Genomic DNA, 17,573 nt, shown 5'->3' with positions numbered 1-17,573 from the left:
TTGCTCCTTCCTAGCATCCCCTTGATTTTACATATATTTTTGTGTGTGACAAAGGCAATTTTCGGCACAGCTTTGATCAAAGTTTCGGGACCATAGCATCAGTAAATTAAATTTGACTTACACACAAAATTCGGCATAGAATAGGAAGCAAGTAAATAAATAAATCCACAGCATAAATTTGAGCTATATGTCACTCGCTTAAATCGATATGCGCAGCTCTTAAAAGCTGGGAAAATTGAATTTGCCCGAACAATTTCGTTGCCTACTTTTGTGGGCAAATCGATCAATGGACCTGAATACCATTTATATATCCATTAGGTGGCCAGATAAAACGGTTTCCAATACCCAACTCCATCTGGTGCGCTGTGTGTGTGCGGGTATTTTTGATTTTTTGCCGAGGAATGCCATTGTTCAAGTCACGTTTAACTGGAAAAGCCAAAGGATATAGCCATCAACAGTGGCCGGACGGACTACTACGGCTCTTTGTCTCTCCGGCTGTTTCTCTTTTGTCTCTTGTTTTGTATCCTGCAATAATTGAGCTTAGAGGGTCTTATGGCAGCTGCATCATTGATTTGCCACCCCACAATTTTTCCAGCGCCCCTCGCCGCCCCTTTCAAGTTTTTGCCAAAGTTTCTCGGTTCGTTTTTCTTTCCATTTTATTTCGTCGGATTTTTGCTTTTAGCCCAAACTCAAACCCGAAAAAGACTTCACTGCCAGACATAGTTGAGTTGCAGCAAAACTTTTTCCATTTGCCAGCACAGAGTTCACTTTTGGAGCGAGCGAGAGCGAGCACACGACAATTTTAAAGGCTTGCCGCCTCACTCTCGCTCTCGCTCTCGCTCACTCGCTCACTCACCCTCTCACTCTCGCACTTGCACCAGGGAAAATTGCGCATGTATAATTAGTTTTATTTACCACCTGGCACACAATTTTTAATTAGAATTTATGCGTCCTTCTCCAGTGGCCTCCTCCGCTCGCTCCCGCCACTAATCCTTCCTCCCCCGGCTCCCCTGGCTGCAACTTCTTCTTTGTCTTCTAAGCCGTCTTTGGCTGTAAGGAATTTCCTGCTGGCCAAGCGATTTATCTTCAGCTATTTCGCTGTGCACTGGAAGTTTATGGGACACTTAGCCTTTAGTATTTCCATTAAATATTTCCTCCTGCACTCGTGCCATAAATAATATTAGATAATGATATCTCTAATAAAATCTATTAGTGCCTAAAGTGCGTACGATTCTACCCACTTTTCACAGTGTAGTCCGTCTTTCGCCCAGCTGAACTGTAGTTGCTGGCCATATGTAATACGAGTATTTCAATTATAAAAGCAATTTACTGAAGGATGGGCACGTTTCGATTACAATAAGCGTATTAGCTTACCAATTACCATGCTGAGAAACGAAGTGATGTCCCAAGACACGATAGAAAAAGGGGTATAGATTACTATTCACCTGGCTGTGGAGTGTGCCTCGAATTCGGCAGCACAGAGAATGCAAAAATAGTTGCCCGCACTTCAGGACGCCACAGTGTTGCAGGGCTTGACATTTTAATTGCCTTGCATCTGCGAGGGTATGCCATCAGCCACGTTGCGTATACGCCGCGTTGAGTTGTCCACATTGTTGCCGCGAAGTGCCGCGGATAACTTCAGCAGCGGAGACTGCGTGCAGCACAAAGGACCACTTAAAGTTGCCACACAGGCGCTCTCACAAAAGGGGATTTGCTTTGAACGAACGGGAACGCAACGAGAATGCGAATGAGATGGCGGCTGGCGGAGATGGAGGAGCTTAAAGGTCGGCGCCAATGCTGAAGTCTGTAATGCAATTACAAATGCAGGTGGAGTAGCTCCAGCAGCTTTAGCAGCTTCAGCTGGAGCGGCATTGGCGGCATTAGTTGGCATCCAGCCAGGTGTCACCGAAGGGGCGCTGGAGTCCGGCTCCGGTGGACTCCCACTTTTGTCTCCCTTTCGCTCATCTGAAATGGTTGACTTATCAACTAAAGTGCCGCATTAAAAGGAGCAAAAACTAAAAAAAAAATAGTCAAGCGCTTTGCCCTTTGCACATTTGTAGGGCCATTGAGCTCTTCTTGCGACTCTCTTGTGCCCGCCTCCTCCTTATTTTCAAGTCCTTTGAGTGGTCATGATGCAGACAAAGGGCATTAGAAATGGTCAGATAAGAAGATATGTAAATTATCTGCAGCTGGGAGCGTGTGCGACTTAAGTTGAGTGCCTAGCCATTTGGGACACAGTTTATGCTGCAGTGATTAAATGTTATCTATTTTTTGCAAGCTGTTTATAGGATTTATAATCTACAATCAGTTTAAGCATACTGGGCAACGGTGCGTATGATTATTCTTCTTTGTAACAATATCACTCATACGCACAGTTACCATACATATGGTAAAAAGTGCCTGAATATGCTTTAACAGAAAGATTGCTAAACTTTTGTTCCAAGTCCTTTTGAATGCAAATGAAAGTGTTCGACCGACCACACACATGAAAACACTGACAAACGCAGAGTGGCAGACATCAAACATTAAGCACTTAAGGCCATGAATTCGATTCTGGTCAAGAGGGCAGAGGTCAGGGGGCGGCAGTTGTGGGCGGTGAGCGGTGGGCTGAGGGTAAAACCGAGCTGCAGGGACAGAGATCATGCGGCGACATGTCGGGCATATCAATCACTTCCCCTCCGCCGTCTCGCAGAGCATAAACCTATTATTTTTCAACCGCAACTCTCCCCCCTCTCGGGTTTCCTAAGCCTGCGGCAGCTCTACTCATGTTTTTGCCAACTCCACAGCAGCGATGATAATTCGGTCAGTTCGGTCTGTCCCGACTTGGTCGTATGTCGGTATGTCGGCCAGTTGGCAGGATTAACTTGCCGGGGATTAACAGCGCCAGTGACCGCAGACAGAAGCGGAGGCGGAGACGGAAGTGGCGGAGGAGGAGGCGGCGGAGGCAGCGGAGTCGACTGGGCCAAAAGCAGAATTAGGGACAGAATGCGCTGCAAGGAGCCAAGCCAGAAATCTCTTTAATGTTTGACCTTTACGCCAAATATGCTTTTTGCTGCTCTTAGTCAGCAGTGTGTCAATGCACAGAAAGGAATATGTTGTGCCTTATTTGTTAATATATTATTATTAATTTGAATATTTATATAAATTGTTTTACTAAATTATTAGTGGTTATAATTTAAATCAGCGAACAGAGATAAAATGTAAAATTTATCTATAATTGTGTGCTCTTTATAATGGATCCATCAAGCATAAAGTATTTTTGCATACATCCACTCACTTTCGTATATGATTTTATATATGTACATACATATATAATGTGCCTAACAAACTCAATTTCTGTAAGTCCTTAGATCCTTTTCCTCTGAGTGCAAGTGCGATGTGCCCCTCACAGCTTGAGGCTGTGGCAAACTTTTTTTAAAGAAGCAATTTGCTGCTGAATTTATGTGGTAATTACCACAACGGTCGCGCTGCAGCAAATTAAGTTTTGCCAGCTGGCAGCGAGGAGCTCGACACGAGACATTTTGCTGGCCAACTAAGCGGATTACTATTTTATACTTGGCTCCCGCTTGAATTTTTGTTTTTTGGGGGTTTTGGTCTGCGGCAAAATTTGCCTTTTTATTACAATGCGATAAGCGCAATTTAGGAGCCAACCGAATAACAAAAACTAAGTGGGTGCGGAAGACGCCGAATCGTGACCATTTTGATCACGTAGTGCCTTAAAGCTGAATTTGGCCATGGGAATGGGGAAAAATAACTTCTTGGTTGGACTGCAGCCTAATCACATTTCTGCTGCCAATCAGAAGAATTTGTGCCAGGCCAATGGAAAGCGTGGAAAGTGCTCGGAAGCTGCTGAGCATGCTAACTGACCCACTCCTAGCCATGCATGATATGATTTTCACGTTTCCCGGTCAACGATTATGGCCACAATCCAGTTGCCAGGCAAATGAACTGCTGGTTTCTTACTTAACAGCCACCAAAGTCGGGGGAAAGTTTGCGCCAAGAGAAAATTATGAAATGAAAATTACCAAATGAAGTCGGTTTTTATGTTGTCTGCCTGCGAATTGAACAATAAAAAGTTCAAAGTACTTTGATGATCCTTTTGAGAAGGAATTTCTTTATAAACCAATATGCCAGCCAAGCTGGAGCGGAAATTGCTTGACATTAAATTCAATGCGATTAGGTCAGACTGAACACTTGGGGGAAATTGAAACATGAAGAAACATAAAGTATTGGGGCGAGGGGCTACTATTGATTGATAACATTCGCAGCCATCCTCTGATGTGTGTGCACTTAAATTTGATATCCTTTGTGAGGAGAATAGCTCGGCAGGACTCTGCCTCGAGTGCTGGCAATGCTCTGCTCCGGCTTCTGCCCTTATTATACGTTCGTTAAGCTTTTTGCGCTTTGTCCTGTCGCCTCGTCGCCCAGTCTCGTCCTGCTGGCCATTAATGCACAGGCCCAGGACTCAGGATGCGGGACGCAGGACTCGGAGCAAGTAGCATGGAGCATGGATCTCCTCCATGTGACCCAAATAGGTTTCGTTTTAGGACTTAATGGCATAATGACGGCAGCACTGCTGCAACAACACCAAGAACTCGAGTCAAAGCAAACATGCGACCAAAAAAATGTGGAACAATTTCGCAGTGGCTAAAGCACCACCCACTCACCACTCCACCGCCCGGCTTGTCCCCTTTCCTTTCGTCCTTCAATCGACCACTTTAAAAAGTTGCCGCAAAATGAAATTGAAAAGTCAATACAATGTAATTGTTGTCCTCTCCCTCGGAAACTGTGTTGTCCTTTTGCCGCAGCCAGCGACGATGTTCATTCAATTTATTTGTAATTTTTTAACAATTTAACAGTTAAAAAACAAACCAAAACAGGAGAAAAAGTGAAGAAAAAGTCGAAAATAAACTTTTGCACCCGGCAAACACACAGCGTGTATAAATATATAAACTCAAACCGCAAAAAGGGGCAACCTGGGGTGCGACGGAGATAGCACGAGAGTGGTGGCCCAAAGCAAATACAATTATGCCGACCAACAACAACAACAAAAGTGCTAAGCAAATACTTGCCACGCCACGCCCCCCGCCGTCCAAAAGCCCCTCCCCCCCTCAAAAAGCCGCGTGCTTAGAATGTGTAATTCATTTGAAAGTTTTTGCACCACTCACTGGTGATGCTCTGTCGACAGAAATTAATTTAACTTTCGGCTCGGCCAGGAAGTGGTTCCCAACCACTGGTACCGCCAACCCCTCCGCCTCCCCTCTCGCCCCTGAAGCACCATCCGCGAAAGGGGTCAGCAAGGTCAGGGGCCAGGGCTTAAAGTGTTGGATGTGCATTTCAATCAATTAACATTTCCACGAGCGGCTCACAGGTTCCTTAACACGATTATTGCACGAAATTCACTTAGGCGAAGGTTCCTCAAGGAGCCAAATTGAAAGTACACGTTAAAAAAATCCATTAAAATTCAGTATTTTGTTGTTTTGTATAGTTCATAAATATATGCAACATGGTGCATGTTATTATATTGTTACTGATTCTAAACGTGAATGCTAAGCATAAAAACATCACACTTTTTGCGAAGTATTTTTCTGTGGATGCACTGACTCTCCATTTGCGGCCGTCTGTTTGCTTGGCAAAAGTTTTAATTATAGTTGCTGGATCTGTTGTTGCACGGAATGCTCATATCCTCCAGCCAAGATGCTGTGTCGGAAATTGCAACTTTAAGCGGTTTTAGCTTAATTTGACTTGCAGAGCACACATACGAGTACACACACACACGCATGCACTCGTGTCCTGGGAGCCGGGCTGCACAGACACTGGCAAACACTTGGTAATCAGAGCGTGGCTGAGAGCCAAAACATTTTTGGCATAAACGCCCAGAACTGTCGAAACAATGAAGTACGACCAGTAGCACCGCCTTCCAGGAGCTCGCAAAACTATTTGCGGCACGCTGAAAGCAAATGAATGCAACGCCAGAGCTCGTGCAACGTTCAACATTCAATGTGCAATGTGCACTGCTTATGCCGCAGTAATAATAGTAGTAGCCGTAACAACAGAATAACAACTGTGTTTGCAAATTTTCGGAAAAAATATCGGAAAGCTCCAAGTATGCAAAGCGAGTTGCTGTGCCAACTCTTAGAATACACAAGGATTTTTATTTTAGGATCTGAAGTTTTACGACAAAATTGATAAAGTTCGGAAATATATTTGATTTTACGATTCACTGAGCTATGAGCAGAAGAGTTTTTTACATTCGTTGTTTTATGTCGAAAATTTTAATATTAAAGTGAAATTTCGCAAACAAATCCAGAGAAATGTATAGCTATCATATAGCTATGGTATAAAAACTTCTTATATTTTAATATTGAGTTATTTTATATACGGTTTAATTACACAACTTTAGCTCAAGAATTGTTTTTAAAGTTAACTCGAGTGCAACGCATACATATGCACATTATGGCCGCTCGATTCGTTTGCTATCGGATGGAAAACCAAGAAAATGTCAGTTGGCTTTTCCCTATTTTTCCCATGTGGTTTTCCCCCACACCGCAAACAGCAGCATTCTGCTGAGGAACGAGGGAAACCTTAACGGCTGCATTTCGGTGAATTATTGATTTGTGGCTGTGGTGAAAGATAAAGAGCTGCGCCATCTGGCGGTGCAAAAGTGGAGCTAATTGAGGTATTGCGGGCAGAGCTTGAGTCCGAAAGTGCCCGAGTGGCAGACGTGCCTCCCGGACCGAGTTTCCCGCTCAGATTTCGACGGATAGTAGCAATTATTCCGTTGCAGGAGTCCAAATTGAATCTGGCCCATTTCGACTCCCCAACTCCCCCCTTCATTTGCATAATCGGCTGGGGAAATTGTTCATTGCATACGCACGGCGGCAGAAAGAGGAATAAATTTGTTGATGCACATTACGCATACGCCTAGTTGGCGCAAATTGGCCCATTGGCTTCTGTTTTATCGCTGGCAAAAATTAAAATCTAAGCTCAAAGTTTTCCCCCGCCCTTACCAGAGTGTTTGTGTCTGCGGCTTTGTCCTAATCACATCACGTGCGACTGTCTTGTCTTACATTACACACATCCCTGTTTGGTCTACACTGGGGGAAAATGTGTTTGCAAAAAGAATTAAGGAAATTCGAAAATTAAAATCGGTTTTTAAAGTAAGACAAAATAAATAACTGATTAAAATGAGCTTAATGTAATCTATAAATAGTTGTTTTGAGACATTGTTTTTTTATCATATTATAGCTTATTATCAGATGATTTGCCAAAATACATAACTCGTTTTGCCAAGTGCACATATATACATACATACATATGTATATGCAACCAACTTTGTGGCCAAAATTACAGGCCATGTGCTGAGCTGAGCCGGGCTGTTGGCCCGTCGTTGTCTGCTTTTGGCATTTGTCGCAATTGCCGTTAACTGCCAGCGCGTGTTGCCTGCCAACGTTTCATTATCAAAGCCGAGTTTGCCACTAAGCACGTCGTAAACAATAAGCTGGTCCCCTCAGTTTTCGCTTTTGGCCCTGGTGGCCCACCCTTATTACTTTCGCCCCATTACGGGGACACGGTCACAGGACATGGTACATGGGACACGGAGCAGGACAACGGCCCCTGGACAGCTTTATGACATGCATGCGCATATGGACGTACATATAAATATAAATTCAGCTTGAAATCGTTTAATATGCCGCATTGTCCTGCCTGCGAGAAGCGAGACCTAAATAATTACCATCGCAATTTCAATTTGCTCACTCTTTTTGATGTTTGCGAGCAAAGCCTGCGGGCATAGAGCTGATTTCTGAATATTTCACAAAGCGGACGAAAACCGAGAAGTTCTTGGCAGTAGTCTCTATATGCTAGCTAGACAAACTAACTTTCTATTTAGCAGAGCTTTACTGTGCAGTGTGCAATTGACATTTTACTCGCAACTGACTGCTAAGTGCTCGCACTCTAATTTAAATTAAACTAATTTGTAAATCTTTAACGCACACGCACACAATCAGAGCTTTCTTTTGGTGTTTCTTTGTGTGTGTGTGTGTGTGTGTATCTGTTTGCCCTCCATGTGCCCTTGTGTATATTTTTAACCCAAATCCATTAGAGAAGTTACTCAAGAATCCTTTAGATATTTATGTGCTGTGAGCGCTGTCTTAACCCCAGCGCACACACACACAGTGGCAACTGCAGATGCAGATACATTCGCAGATTCAGATACAGATACAGATGCGCACACAGATGCAATAGCAGTTGCTTAGCGAAGAGATTGCGAGCGGACAAGCTGAGCACAGCAGAGGTCACATCAAGTAAATAGCAACGTCGTCGAGGCAAACAAATACGCAAACATTTATAAGACTGCTAAGCTCATAACGAAATGCACTTACACTCGAGTACAAGCAGACTAGCACACACATATGTAGGTGACCACCATTCCGCCATTCCCTCTTGGATTTTTGCCATGCTAAACACGCGTACACTGAACCAAATACGAATGTATATGTTCTTGAAAAATATGTGTAATTTTAAGGGTCAATATCATTTGGTATTACTTTTCAATTTCCTGCAACACATATAGATGATATGCACATCTGATTGAAATGAGCAAATATCATGATCCAATCCCAGTTCTCTCCGTGCATCAAGTATACGCCAAGTGGGACGAGCGAAAAGCAAGCGCAGGAGCTCATCTCATATTCATGCCGATGTCCTGGGACAATGTCAATGGAACCGCGAGGCACAGTCGCTTTTCAGCTGGCTTAGCCACCGCTCAGCGGTGCGCTAATGGTCCCAATCGCGGGATCGGGATCGGGATCAGGCCAAAAATATGCTGAGCCGATTGTGCAGCTGGCCAAAATGTAATTAACTGCATATTCCCTGGGAAATAAAGATATTCGGATGCGGGCAGCCGCCAGCGCTTGTCACTCAATTTCACTGTTGCACCCGCATTGCACACACACACACACACAACACTTGAACTGTAAATTCGCATAGCACGAACTTGCACTCTTTCCTCGCCTCGTGCTCGCATCCTTTTGCCCTCATGTCCGCGCATATTAAAAGTTTAATGTAAATGTAATGAGTGCCAGCGCATGCAAATGAACAGTTTGGCTTTGGCCCCTGAGCCACGCCCCCCGCCCCGCGCCCCGAGCCGCCCATCAGCCCAACGCCTTTATTGCTTTTGCGGTTGCAGCAGCTGTGCGGTATCCACGTTGGCCCACTGCTAATGAGTTGAGTCACTTAAATACATTGAAAGCCGTGCAAAATTTAAAGTACATTTAGCGCAGTTCGTCGAACGGAATGTTCCCTGAGTTTATTTCTTAAATGGATTTCCCATAACTTTAAAATAAACTAGGGACACAATCTATACTGATCTTTATAGAAAGTGGTCGAAACGCGGAGAATATCCTGCTTATGCGCCATCGCGACTTTTTCGATGACAAACGGAAGTCGCTTGCTTGACCATCTGCCACTTCCGGCGTCAGGAATTCCACAATTTCGAGAGATTATTTCGTTGTCAGCTTGGGCCGGCGAGCGTTAATTGAATTGGCTTCTTCGCCGGCGAGCTTGTCACATCTGCTCCATTTGCTCCATTTGGGCCAGATGTTACACCTGGCCACGCCCACATATACATTCCTACGCACACACACACACCCGCACTGGCGCACACTTATATAGATTCGCATCGCATCGCTTACACGCACGTGCGCACTACTACATAGGCAGTGGCACGCCCTCTATCACACCTTAATACGCATTCATGCATACCAAACGTTGAGCACGAGCGCCAGGACGAGATCCTTAACCATTTCGGTAGGGGGATGCGGATGAGGATGGGCAAATGCTGGCAATGAGTCCCAATGAGTCGCAATGATGATGGTGCCTTACACACTTTCTCAGTTTCCCAGTTTCGCAGTTTCCTTTGCTGTCAGGCCAAAAAGGGCGTTTAATTAAATGAAGTCGTTTGCATTAATGTTGTCATTACGCATTTGCCTACGGAGCTCTTCGGAAAAACAAAAAAAAAAATGCGAAATAGGGCAAGATGCACAAAATTCATTACGCAAATGAGGAGCAGGTGCCTGGCCTTTGTTACCTGCTAAGAAACATAAGCTGAATTCGTGTATCCATTGCCATTTGGGTCCAATCTGAATGCCATGCTCGGGAATGAAGAATCTGGTGGAGAGCAGACTCCCCTTCCATTCAAATTAAATTCTCGCTCGCATCAACCGTTTCCACTTACTGTGGCCAGCCCAGCATCGAATTTTCCAGCTCTGAAAAAGAGATTTTGAGTGCTTTATTGCCCTTCTAGTGGCAGAGTGTGTGGGCAATGTCAATTAAAGCCACATGCACATGGACGCGGTTCCGCGCTTTGCGCCCATTAAGAGCTGTGCCCATCGAGTTACCAGGTTGCCCATGTCACAAGTTCAACGCATTTGGTACCCTAGTCTAGTTCCTAACCAGAGGACATTGCATATATTATTAGTTTATTTTCTGAAATTTTCAAATGCGATGTAAGCAGCTATGAAGTACATACAACAGTATGAACATGAGAGTTGGATTTGTCTTAGTGATGCTGGCCCAGTCATATGCCGTTTGCCTGATCCACCTTAAGCCGCTAAATACGTCAGTATAGATGGACGGAATATTGGTGCAACCGCAGCCAATCGGATAGGCAACTATGCCGACAACCACCTTTCCGGCTAGTAATGGGGATCCAATGTCGCCGCTGCACGGTTCCGCGTCTATTGTCCAATTATTGTTCCCAGCACACATCATTCCATCACCGTAGTGTCGGAAGTACGTCTTGCACACCGCGTTGTCCATGAGAACCACGTCCAATTGATATATGTGCACTGCCAAAGGTCCGCCCTGGAAGCATAGTAGCATAGATTAAAGTGTTAGTCATGAAATTTTGAGTAGCCGTACAAAATACATCCTTCCCCAGCCGAGGACTGTGTGCCTGATCCCGATTTTCGGTGCCTCTTTCGGCAGATGAAGGAATCCGATTCGTGGGTCATTCGAGGGCATTTTCTCCTGAAGCTTCATTAGAGCCATGTTGTAGGTGTTGTGCATGGTGAAGTTCTTTGGGACGTACAGACTGGACACTGGCGAACAGACCGATTTTCCGGGGATATAGCGCAGTCTATGCGGGGATCCGGCCACCACCAGCAGCCATCGAGCCTTGTACATGATCTTGGATTGTCTAAAGGATCGAGGATTTAAGATCCAGTGACCGATTACTGGGGTAACTACCTACCCCATGACGCAATGGGCGGCAGTTATCACCCATTGGTTGGATAGTAGCCCTCCTCCGCAGTAGTGATTGTCGCCAAAAAATTTGTTTGGGGTTCTCGATCTGATGGACACCACGTACTTGGCCAACTCGAGGGTGTCTTCTCCATGAAATTCGGGCGTGGATAAACGCTTCATCCGATGGGCTCCACTAAGGATTGCCATCAGTGTCATTAAAATGGCTACATATTGGTGTTTGTTTGCCATATACAAGACGAAACTAACAAATTAAGCGAATAACTGAGTTAATTTGAATTTAAATTCAATTTGTTGATTGATACGAGTATGGTATTATGTTTATGTATTAATCCTGAGTTAAGCAATTTATTCCTATCTATATATATATATTTATCCAAGTTAATCCAAACTTATGAGCGATTACAATAACCGACGCTAGGTGGAGTACATGTGCAATCTAGAAAACAGTCGCTCTGCTGCTGAGTAAACGTGTATCTTAAGTCAATTACTTTCAAATTTTAGCGAATTTGTTCTATGTACATATTAAGTACGCCTCGCTGCGGTTCATCTGGCAGCTGAGTGTGCTGTTTTTGCTTGGTCCTCGCCTGGAGGCGTTTAAAGTTGGTTTCTGGTAATGCTTTTATGGCTTGACTTCCTTTTTGTGTCCTTTAAGTTTCCATTTCCACTTTGAGCCGTGCTCTGGTCCACTTTTCCCTTTTCGCTTCTCGGCCGCGTGTTTGTGTAAGGCTCAAGTATGTTTAAGTAAAGTTTGCTCGCCAACTTTTGTCAAAGTATTTCGTGTTCTCAAATATTTTCATTTGCCGAGCCAGCTGCACCAAATAATTGAGGTTTAGTTTTTGCCCGAAATGCCGCTTTTTCTCCGAATGCCACTTATTTTTTTTGGGTTTCGGTTCTGGCTGAGGGACAGAGGGCAACCGAAGCCGAACCAACTTGTGATGATTTGCGGCAGGCAAATTTATTGACAATTCATGGCTCATGGTTGCCCAGAAGCCCGTCCTCCCCCTCCCCATCCCCTTCCCATCCCTTCCCTTCCCTTGTTCTGTGTGAGTGAGGCCGTTCAAGCGTTTTGTTGAACTTTTGCGCAAGTTTGTCGCAAGTTTCCGTTTCCGGCTGGCAGGCCATGACAAAGTGCCGCACATTAAGCTGAAGATTTTTAATTTTTCTCCGCTCTATCTCACTCAGTCGCCTGCCCGCCATCCCGCTCCGTTTTTCCTCCTCGCAGTGCCTGTTTTTGTTATCACCGAGGCCGCAGCCAAGACAAACCGAAAAGCGCAAAAGTTTAAATTAATGACACTCAACTATTAGCAAAATTAAATAGTGCTAAGATTATGTCTGCAAACTTGGAATGCGGTCAGGGACAGGGCTGTGTTTCCATCTCTCGGTCTTCAGCTTTTCCGCTTTTCCGTTCTCAATATGTCTGCGACTTGGGCCATGGAACGGCCCAATTTGCGGTGACAGCGCCTGAAAGTAGGCAACAGGCTTGTAAATTGCTAATGACGCAATACTAGTACATTGAATTTGTTTACGTGTAGTCCGAACTTTCACCAGACATTGAAATGCACTCTGGCAAACTTAGTTTGTGCGGAACAACGAAATTTACACAAGTGAATTTATCGACCAAGAACTACACTCAACTCTCACTTTAACTCACTTTAGGTCACTTAGTAAAGGGGATTTGCTTATATGTAATAACATGGGATACCTATTATTCTATGATCTTTAAGTTAGTTTAATCTGATTTGATTCTAATTTAAGCTCTTAATCCCTTAAAAATAAAATTACAACTGCAAATATAGGTCTATATGTATGTACTATTCTTAATTGTTTGCTGACAAAATGTACTTGCTCTTATGCCTGGTTTTGTAACACAAATTATATATTCCCGAAAGAGGATTAAAAACAGTATATAAGCTGGACAAACTTCACGTGTATCCACTTTCAACGCCAGGGGGTGTGATGAAGGCTCTGGAATTTATTAATAATGCACACGGAGCTAAATAACATTTATTTTTTCCGGCCACCGACCGCAAAAGTATCTCACGAAGGGCGTGGATGACGTAGAATTAGTTAATAAATAAACGCGGTCAAGTTGATTTGTATGTTGCCATTAAGCGCGAATTAATTAGAAATTATTGCCCAGCGAGGAAAGTGCAAATTCGTGTTCGAGGACCTGTGGAAAGGAGGCGTGGTAGGTGGCAGGTAGCAGGTGGGCCAAAGTAATTGACAATTTTTGCATTTGACTCGCGACTCGTGGAATCGACTCCACTCCACTCCACTCCACTGACACTCGACTCTAGCCAATCTATTCAGTATCATTGTTTGGTGGCCTAATTGAATTACGCTGGCCAGAAGCTGAGCAATAATTAAAAGCGGTCTGCCAATAATCAATGGCCAGGCACCCACCCAGCTGGAGGCAGGTATCTTCGTCCTGGCGGAGCAGCGAGCAACAGGCGGAGGACTCGAATGGCTCGTAATAGAAATAAATTGGCGCCACACGCAGTTCGCTGGCGACACTGTCGATACAGATACAGATACAGATACAAACATCTGAAAGCCAGCAGTCGTGGCCATTGTCTGGCTGTTCGACAGTCAAGTGGCACTTGAGCCAGTCCTTTGGCCAGGAGCTCTGGGCAATCTGTACGGACCCCTTGCGTGTGGCAGCTCATGAATTTCCAAGTGCCAGTTGCCAGGCAGCTGGTTAAAAGTAATGAAGCTCCCTTGGCGTGTGGGCTCATCTGCTCATATATGTTTTTTTCCTTTTGTTGCATGCTCCATTTAGGCGCACGTAATTAAATCTAACTTTATTAGCACATTTCTGGGCCCCCCAAGTGAAGATAGAGCTACTTTGGTGCGAAGCTACTTGGCGGCCATCACCTTACAGTCGAAAAATAAGCAATGCATGCAAGTCTTACACTGAAAAAAAAAACCACTTTTACCAGTTAGGAAATTAATATCGAGCAGGTGATTCGTACCCTTGCAAACTAATAGCACATAAGATATATATTAGTTAATATAGCATATTTTCTCTGTGTATCCGTCAAGTTCCGGTAAGAGTTAATTAGAACCCGACCCACATACATTCAAGTCCCAGCTGTTCGAATACCTATGTTCTTGTAAATCTCGTTGTTGTTTCTTGTTGAATGCTGTTGCTATTTGATAACGTTACTGCAGTTGAGTTGTTGCTCAAGACCAACACTTTCAACACCACCACCACCAACCAGCAAACCACCTGTAGCCACCAAAAACCACCACTAAACCACCAAACCAATCCTCTCTCACTCGTTCTTATTGTGATTTATTCGCTCATTTCTGTGTGTGCCTTAAACCCCTTCCACTCGCTCTAGAAAAAAGCAAAAAACAAAAAAAAAATGTTATTAATGGAAAATTTGCAATTAATTATACTCTATACTCTGATCACATTTCTCGTGCTCTTTCCATTCGAACATAAATCAATGCGATACCAAAATCAAATTAAACCGCGAAACAATGATGGCAATTGCAGCTGCCACGCCCAGTTTGAGGCGAGCAACGGCCATAGATGGTGATGCAGAAGCAGATGCAGATGCGGACGCAGACGCAGATGGTAATGACAACGAAAACCATGTCGATGGTTATAGCGATGATGATGACGATGATGAACGATGGCTGAGAGCTCCGAGGGCTCAGAAGGTTCAGAAGGCTCAAACTCAGGCTTATGCCGCTCACAATGACAGGCCGCAGACCAAAACAACAGTCGCAATACGTCAAAACAACGGCAGCAACAAGAGCAACAGCAAGTGCAATAGCAACAGCAAGTGCAACAGCAGCAGCAACAACAACTTTAAATCAGCAACAACATCTCAGTCAAACATAAACCATAGATTAGCGCCGAGGGCTAGCTTTCCGGAGATAATGCAGCCACGCCTGTCGCTCAATGGGCTGCTCAACCCCTCGCTAATGCCCTCGCCCCGCCCCCTTTATCGCGATCACAGCTCGAGGTCAATCAACCCGCTGACCGCCTATGAGCAGCAAATGGCGGAGCTGGACGGCAGCTTCTATGCGAGCAACGCCGGTTACTTGGGCGCCGGAATGGGCGGCAGTGCTGGCGGTGGCACCACCTGTACAAATCTCACGGTGGGCGGTGGTTCGACTGGTGGCGGTGCAATGGCGGGTGGTGGTGGTACTGCAGCCCAAGTGGGTGGCGGTGGCGGTGGAGGTGGTGGCGGTGGTGCTGCCATACACACAACCGAACTTTCGATCACACCCACAATGGCCGGCGATGAGCAGTTCATCGATCTGGGGAGCCTGCGACGCTTCTCGATAGATCGCCAGAGCTTTCTCGGTAAGGCCACGTGATCCCTAAAAACTTTACCGAAAGAAAGAGTCCAGTTAGGAAACCTTAAACAATATTTTTTAAATTACATATTGATATTTTATTAAATTTTTTTATTATTTGATTTAACTATACAAGTACAACCTTCTTCACATAAGCAAAACTCCATCTTACAACAAAGATTTCTGTACAATATCAAAAAGATTTCGATAGGATTTTTATTCGTAACGGGATAATTTCCATAGATTTTCACAACCGACAGCTCAATAGGTTATTCTATGATCCCCAATCCTGCACATTTAAAGAGTCAATAGTCGGATTGCTTCAATAACGAATTATTTCCTCTTAACTTTCCAATCATCCGCAGATCTAGGACCAAAGTTTGGTATGACCCAGCCGAAATTCGGGCAGAGTGTCTCGCAACAAGGTTTCTTCACTTCGCACGACAGCCTGGCCACACCATGCGCCTCCAGGGCCTCCAACTCGCACATGGCCACCGTAAGCACTGCCTCAGAAATGGATCTTCTGCACAACAAGCAACGCAACAAGTCGCGGGGTCGCCTGAAAACGGCTGCCAGCGGCGATCAGCCGCTCCTGGGCACATGGAATCGATCCACGGGACGCGGTTCGCAGGATAACACACTGGCCGGCGGCGGAGCCACCAGTTTGGCCATGGGCGGCCACAATCAGTACGGTGGCAACTACTGCAACGGCACAGATCGGTGGGTACTAGTAATATTAGTAACTAACTAAGGTGCTGTCTAAAAGCATGCATAAATAATATGAGAGTCTAGTTCAAGTATACTGGCCTGACATTATCTTTATTTGTACTCCCGATTCTATAGCTACCCGCGCTCCCGATCGCAGCAGCAGGGGCAACACAATGCCGCCCAGCAGGCGCACCACCCCTACCAGCTGCAGCACTCGGCCTCCACGGTGTCGCACCACCCGCACGCACACGGTCCACCCTCGCAGGGTGGCCCTGGTGGGCCGGGACCACCCCACGGCGGCCATCCGCATCACACGCACCACGGTGGCGCCGGCAGTGGAGGAGGTAGTGGACCAGGCTCTCATGGCGGCCAGCCGCACCATCAGAAACCACGACGAACGGCCTCGCAGCGGATTCGAGCAGCAACGGCGGCCAGGAAACTGCACTTCGTCTTTGATCCGGCGGGGCGACTGTGCTACTACTGGTCCATGGTGGTGTCCATGGCCTTCCTGTACAACTTCTGGGTGATAATCTACCGCTTCGCCTTCCAGGAGATCAACCGGCGAACGATCGCCATCTGGTTCTGTCTGGACTACCTGTCCGACTTCCTGTATCTGATCGATATACTGTTCCACTTTCGCACCGGATACCTGGAGGACGGGGTGCTGCAGACGGACGCTTTGAAGCTGCGCACCCACTACATGAACTCGACGATCTTCTACATCGACTGCCTGTGCCTGCTGCCGCTGGACTTCCTCTATTTGTCCATCGGCTTCAACTCGATCCTGCGCAGCTTCCGGCTGGTGAAGATCTACCGGTTCTGGGCCTTCATGGATCGCACCGAGCGGCACACCAACTACCCGAACCTGTTCCGGAGCACGGCCCTCATCCACTACCTGCTTGTGATATTCCATTGGAACGGCTGCCTCTACCACATCATCCACAAGAACAATGGGTTCGGATCGCGCAACTGGGTCTACCACGACTCGGAGTCGGCGGACGTGGTCAAGCAGTATCTGCAGAGCTACTACTGGTGCACCCTGGCGCTGACCACCATCGGGGATCTGCCCAAGCCGCGCTCCAAGGGCGAGTACGTCTTTGTTATCCTGCAGCTGCTCTTTGGCCTGATGCTCTTCGCCACGGTGCTGGGGCACGTGGCCAACATTGTGACGTCAGTGAGTGCAGCGCGCAAGGAGTTTCAAGGTGAGTCCAACCTACCTTTAAAATGTATATATATATGTACATATATTGCAAATATGACGACTTTCATATACATAAGTAAAG

General features: G+C 45.7%; 2 protein-coding genes across 3 annotated transcripts in view; one reads left to right on the top strand and one right to left on the bottom strand.

The window, feature by feature from the left end:
• Window positions 1–17,573, top strand: part of LOC117136869 — a 59,242-nt gene that overhangs the window by 25,113 nt on the left and 16,556 nt on the right. For both annotated transcript variants that reach the window (XM_033297970.1, XM_033297971.1), the window contains exons 3-5: window positions 14,771–15,589; window positions 15,948–16,302; window positions 16,426–17,492. In XM_033297970.1, the coding sequence (XP_033153861.1) occupies window positions 14,771–15,589; window positions 15,948–16,302; window positions 16,426–17,492 (2,241 nt within the window). The remainder of the gene's footprint in view (window positions 1–14,770; window positions 15,590–15,947; window positions 16,303–16,425; window positions 17,493–17,573) is intronic.
• LOC117136870 (hypodermin-B) lies at window positions 10,466–11,584 on the bottom strand. Its single transcript, XM_033297972.1, has 3 exons — window positions 11,255–11,584; window positions 10,924–11,200; window positions 10,466–10,866 (listed from the first exon to the last, which is right to left on the bottom strand). Exons 1-3 carry the CDS (start codon window positions 11,494–11,496, stop codon window positions 10,498–10,500), a joined length of 888 nt encoding a protein of 295 aa, XP_033153863.1. The 5' UTR covers window positions 11,497–11,584; the 3' UTR covers window positions 10,466–10,497.

Source organism: Drosophila mauritiana, chromosome 2R (genome assembly GCF_004382145.1).
Source record: "Drosophila mauritiana strain mau12 chromosome 2R, ASM438214v1, whole genome shotgun sequence".
Classification (NCBI taxonomy): Eukaryota; Metazoa; Arthropoda; class Insecta; order Diptera; family Drosophilidae; genus Drosophila; species Drosophila mauritiana.
The sequence above is the reverse complement of the archived record's forward strand: the minus strand, read 5'-3'. Positions and strand labels throughout refer to the sequence as shown.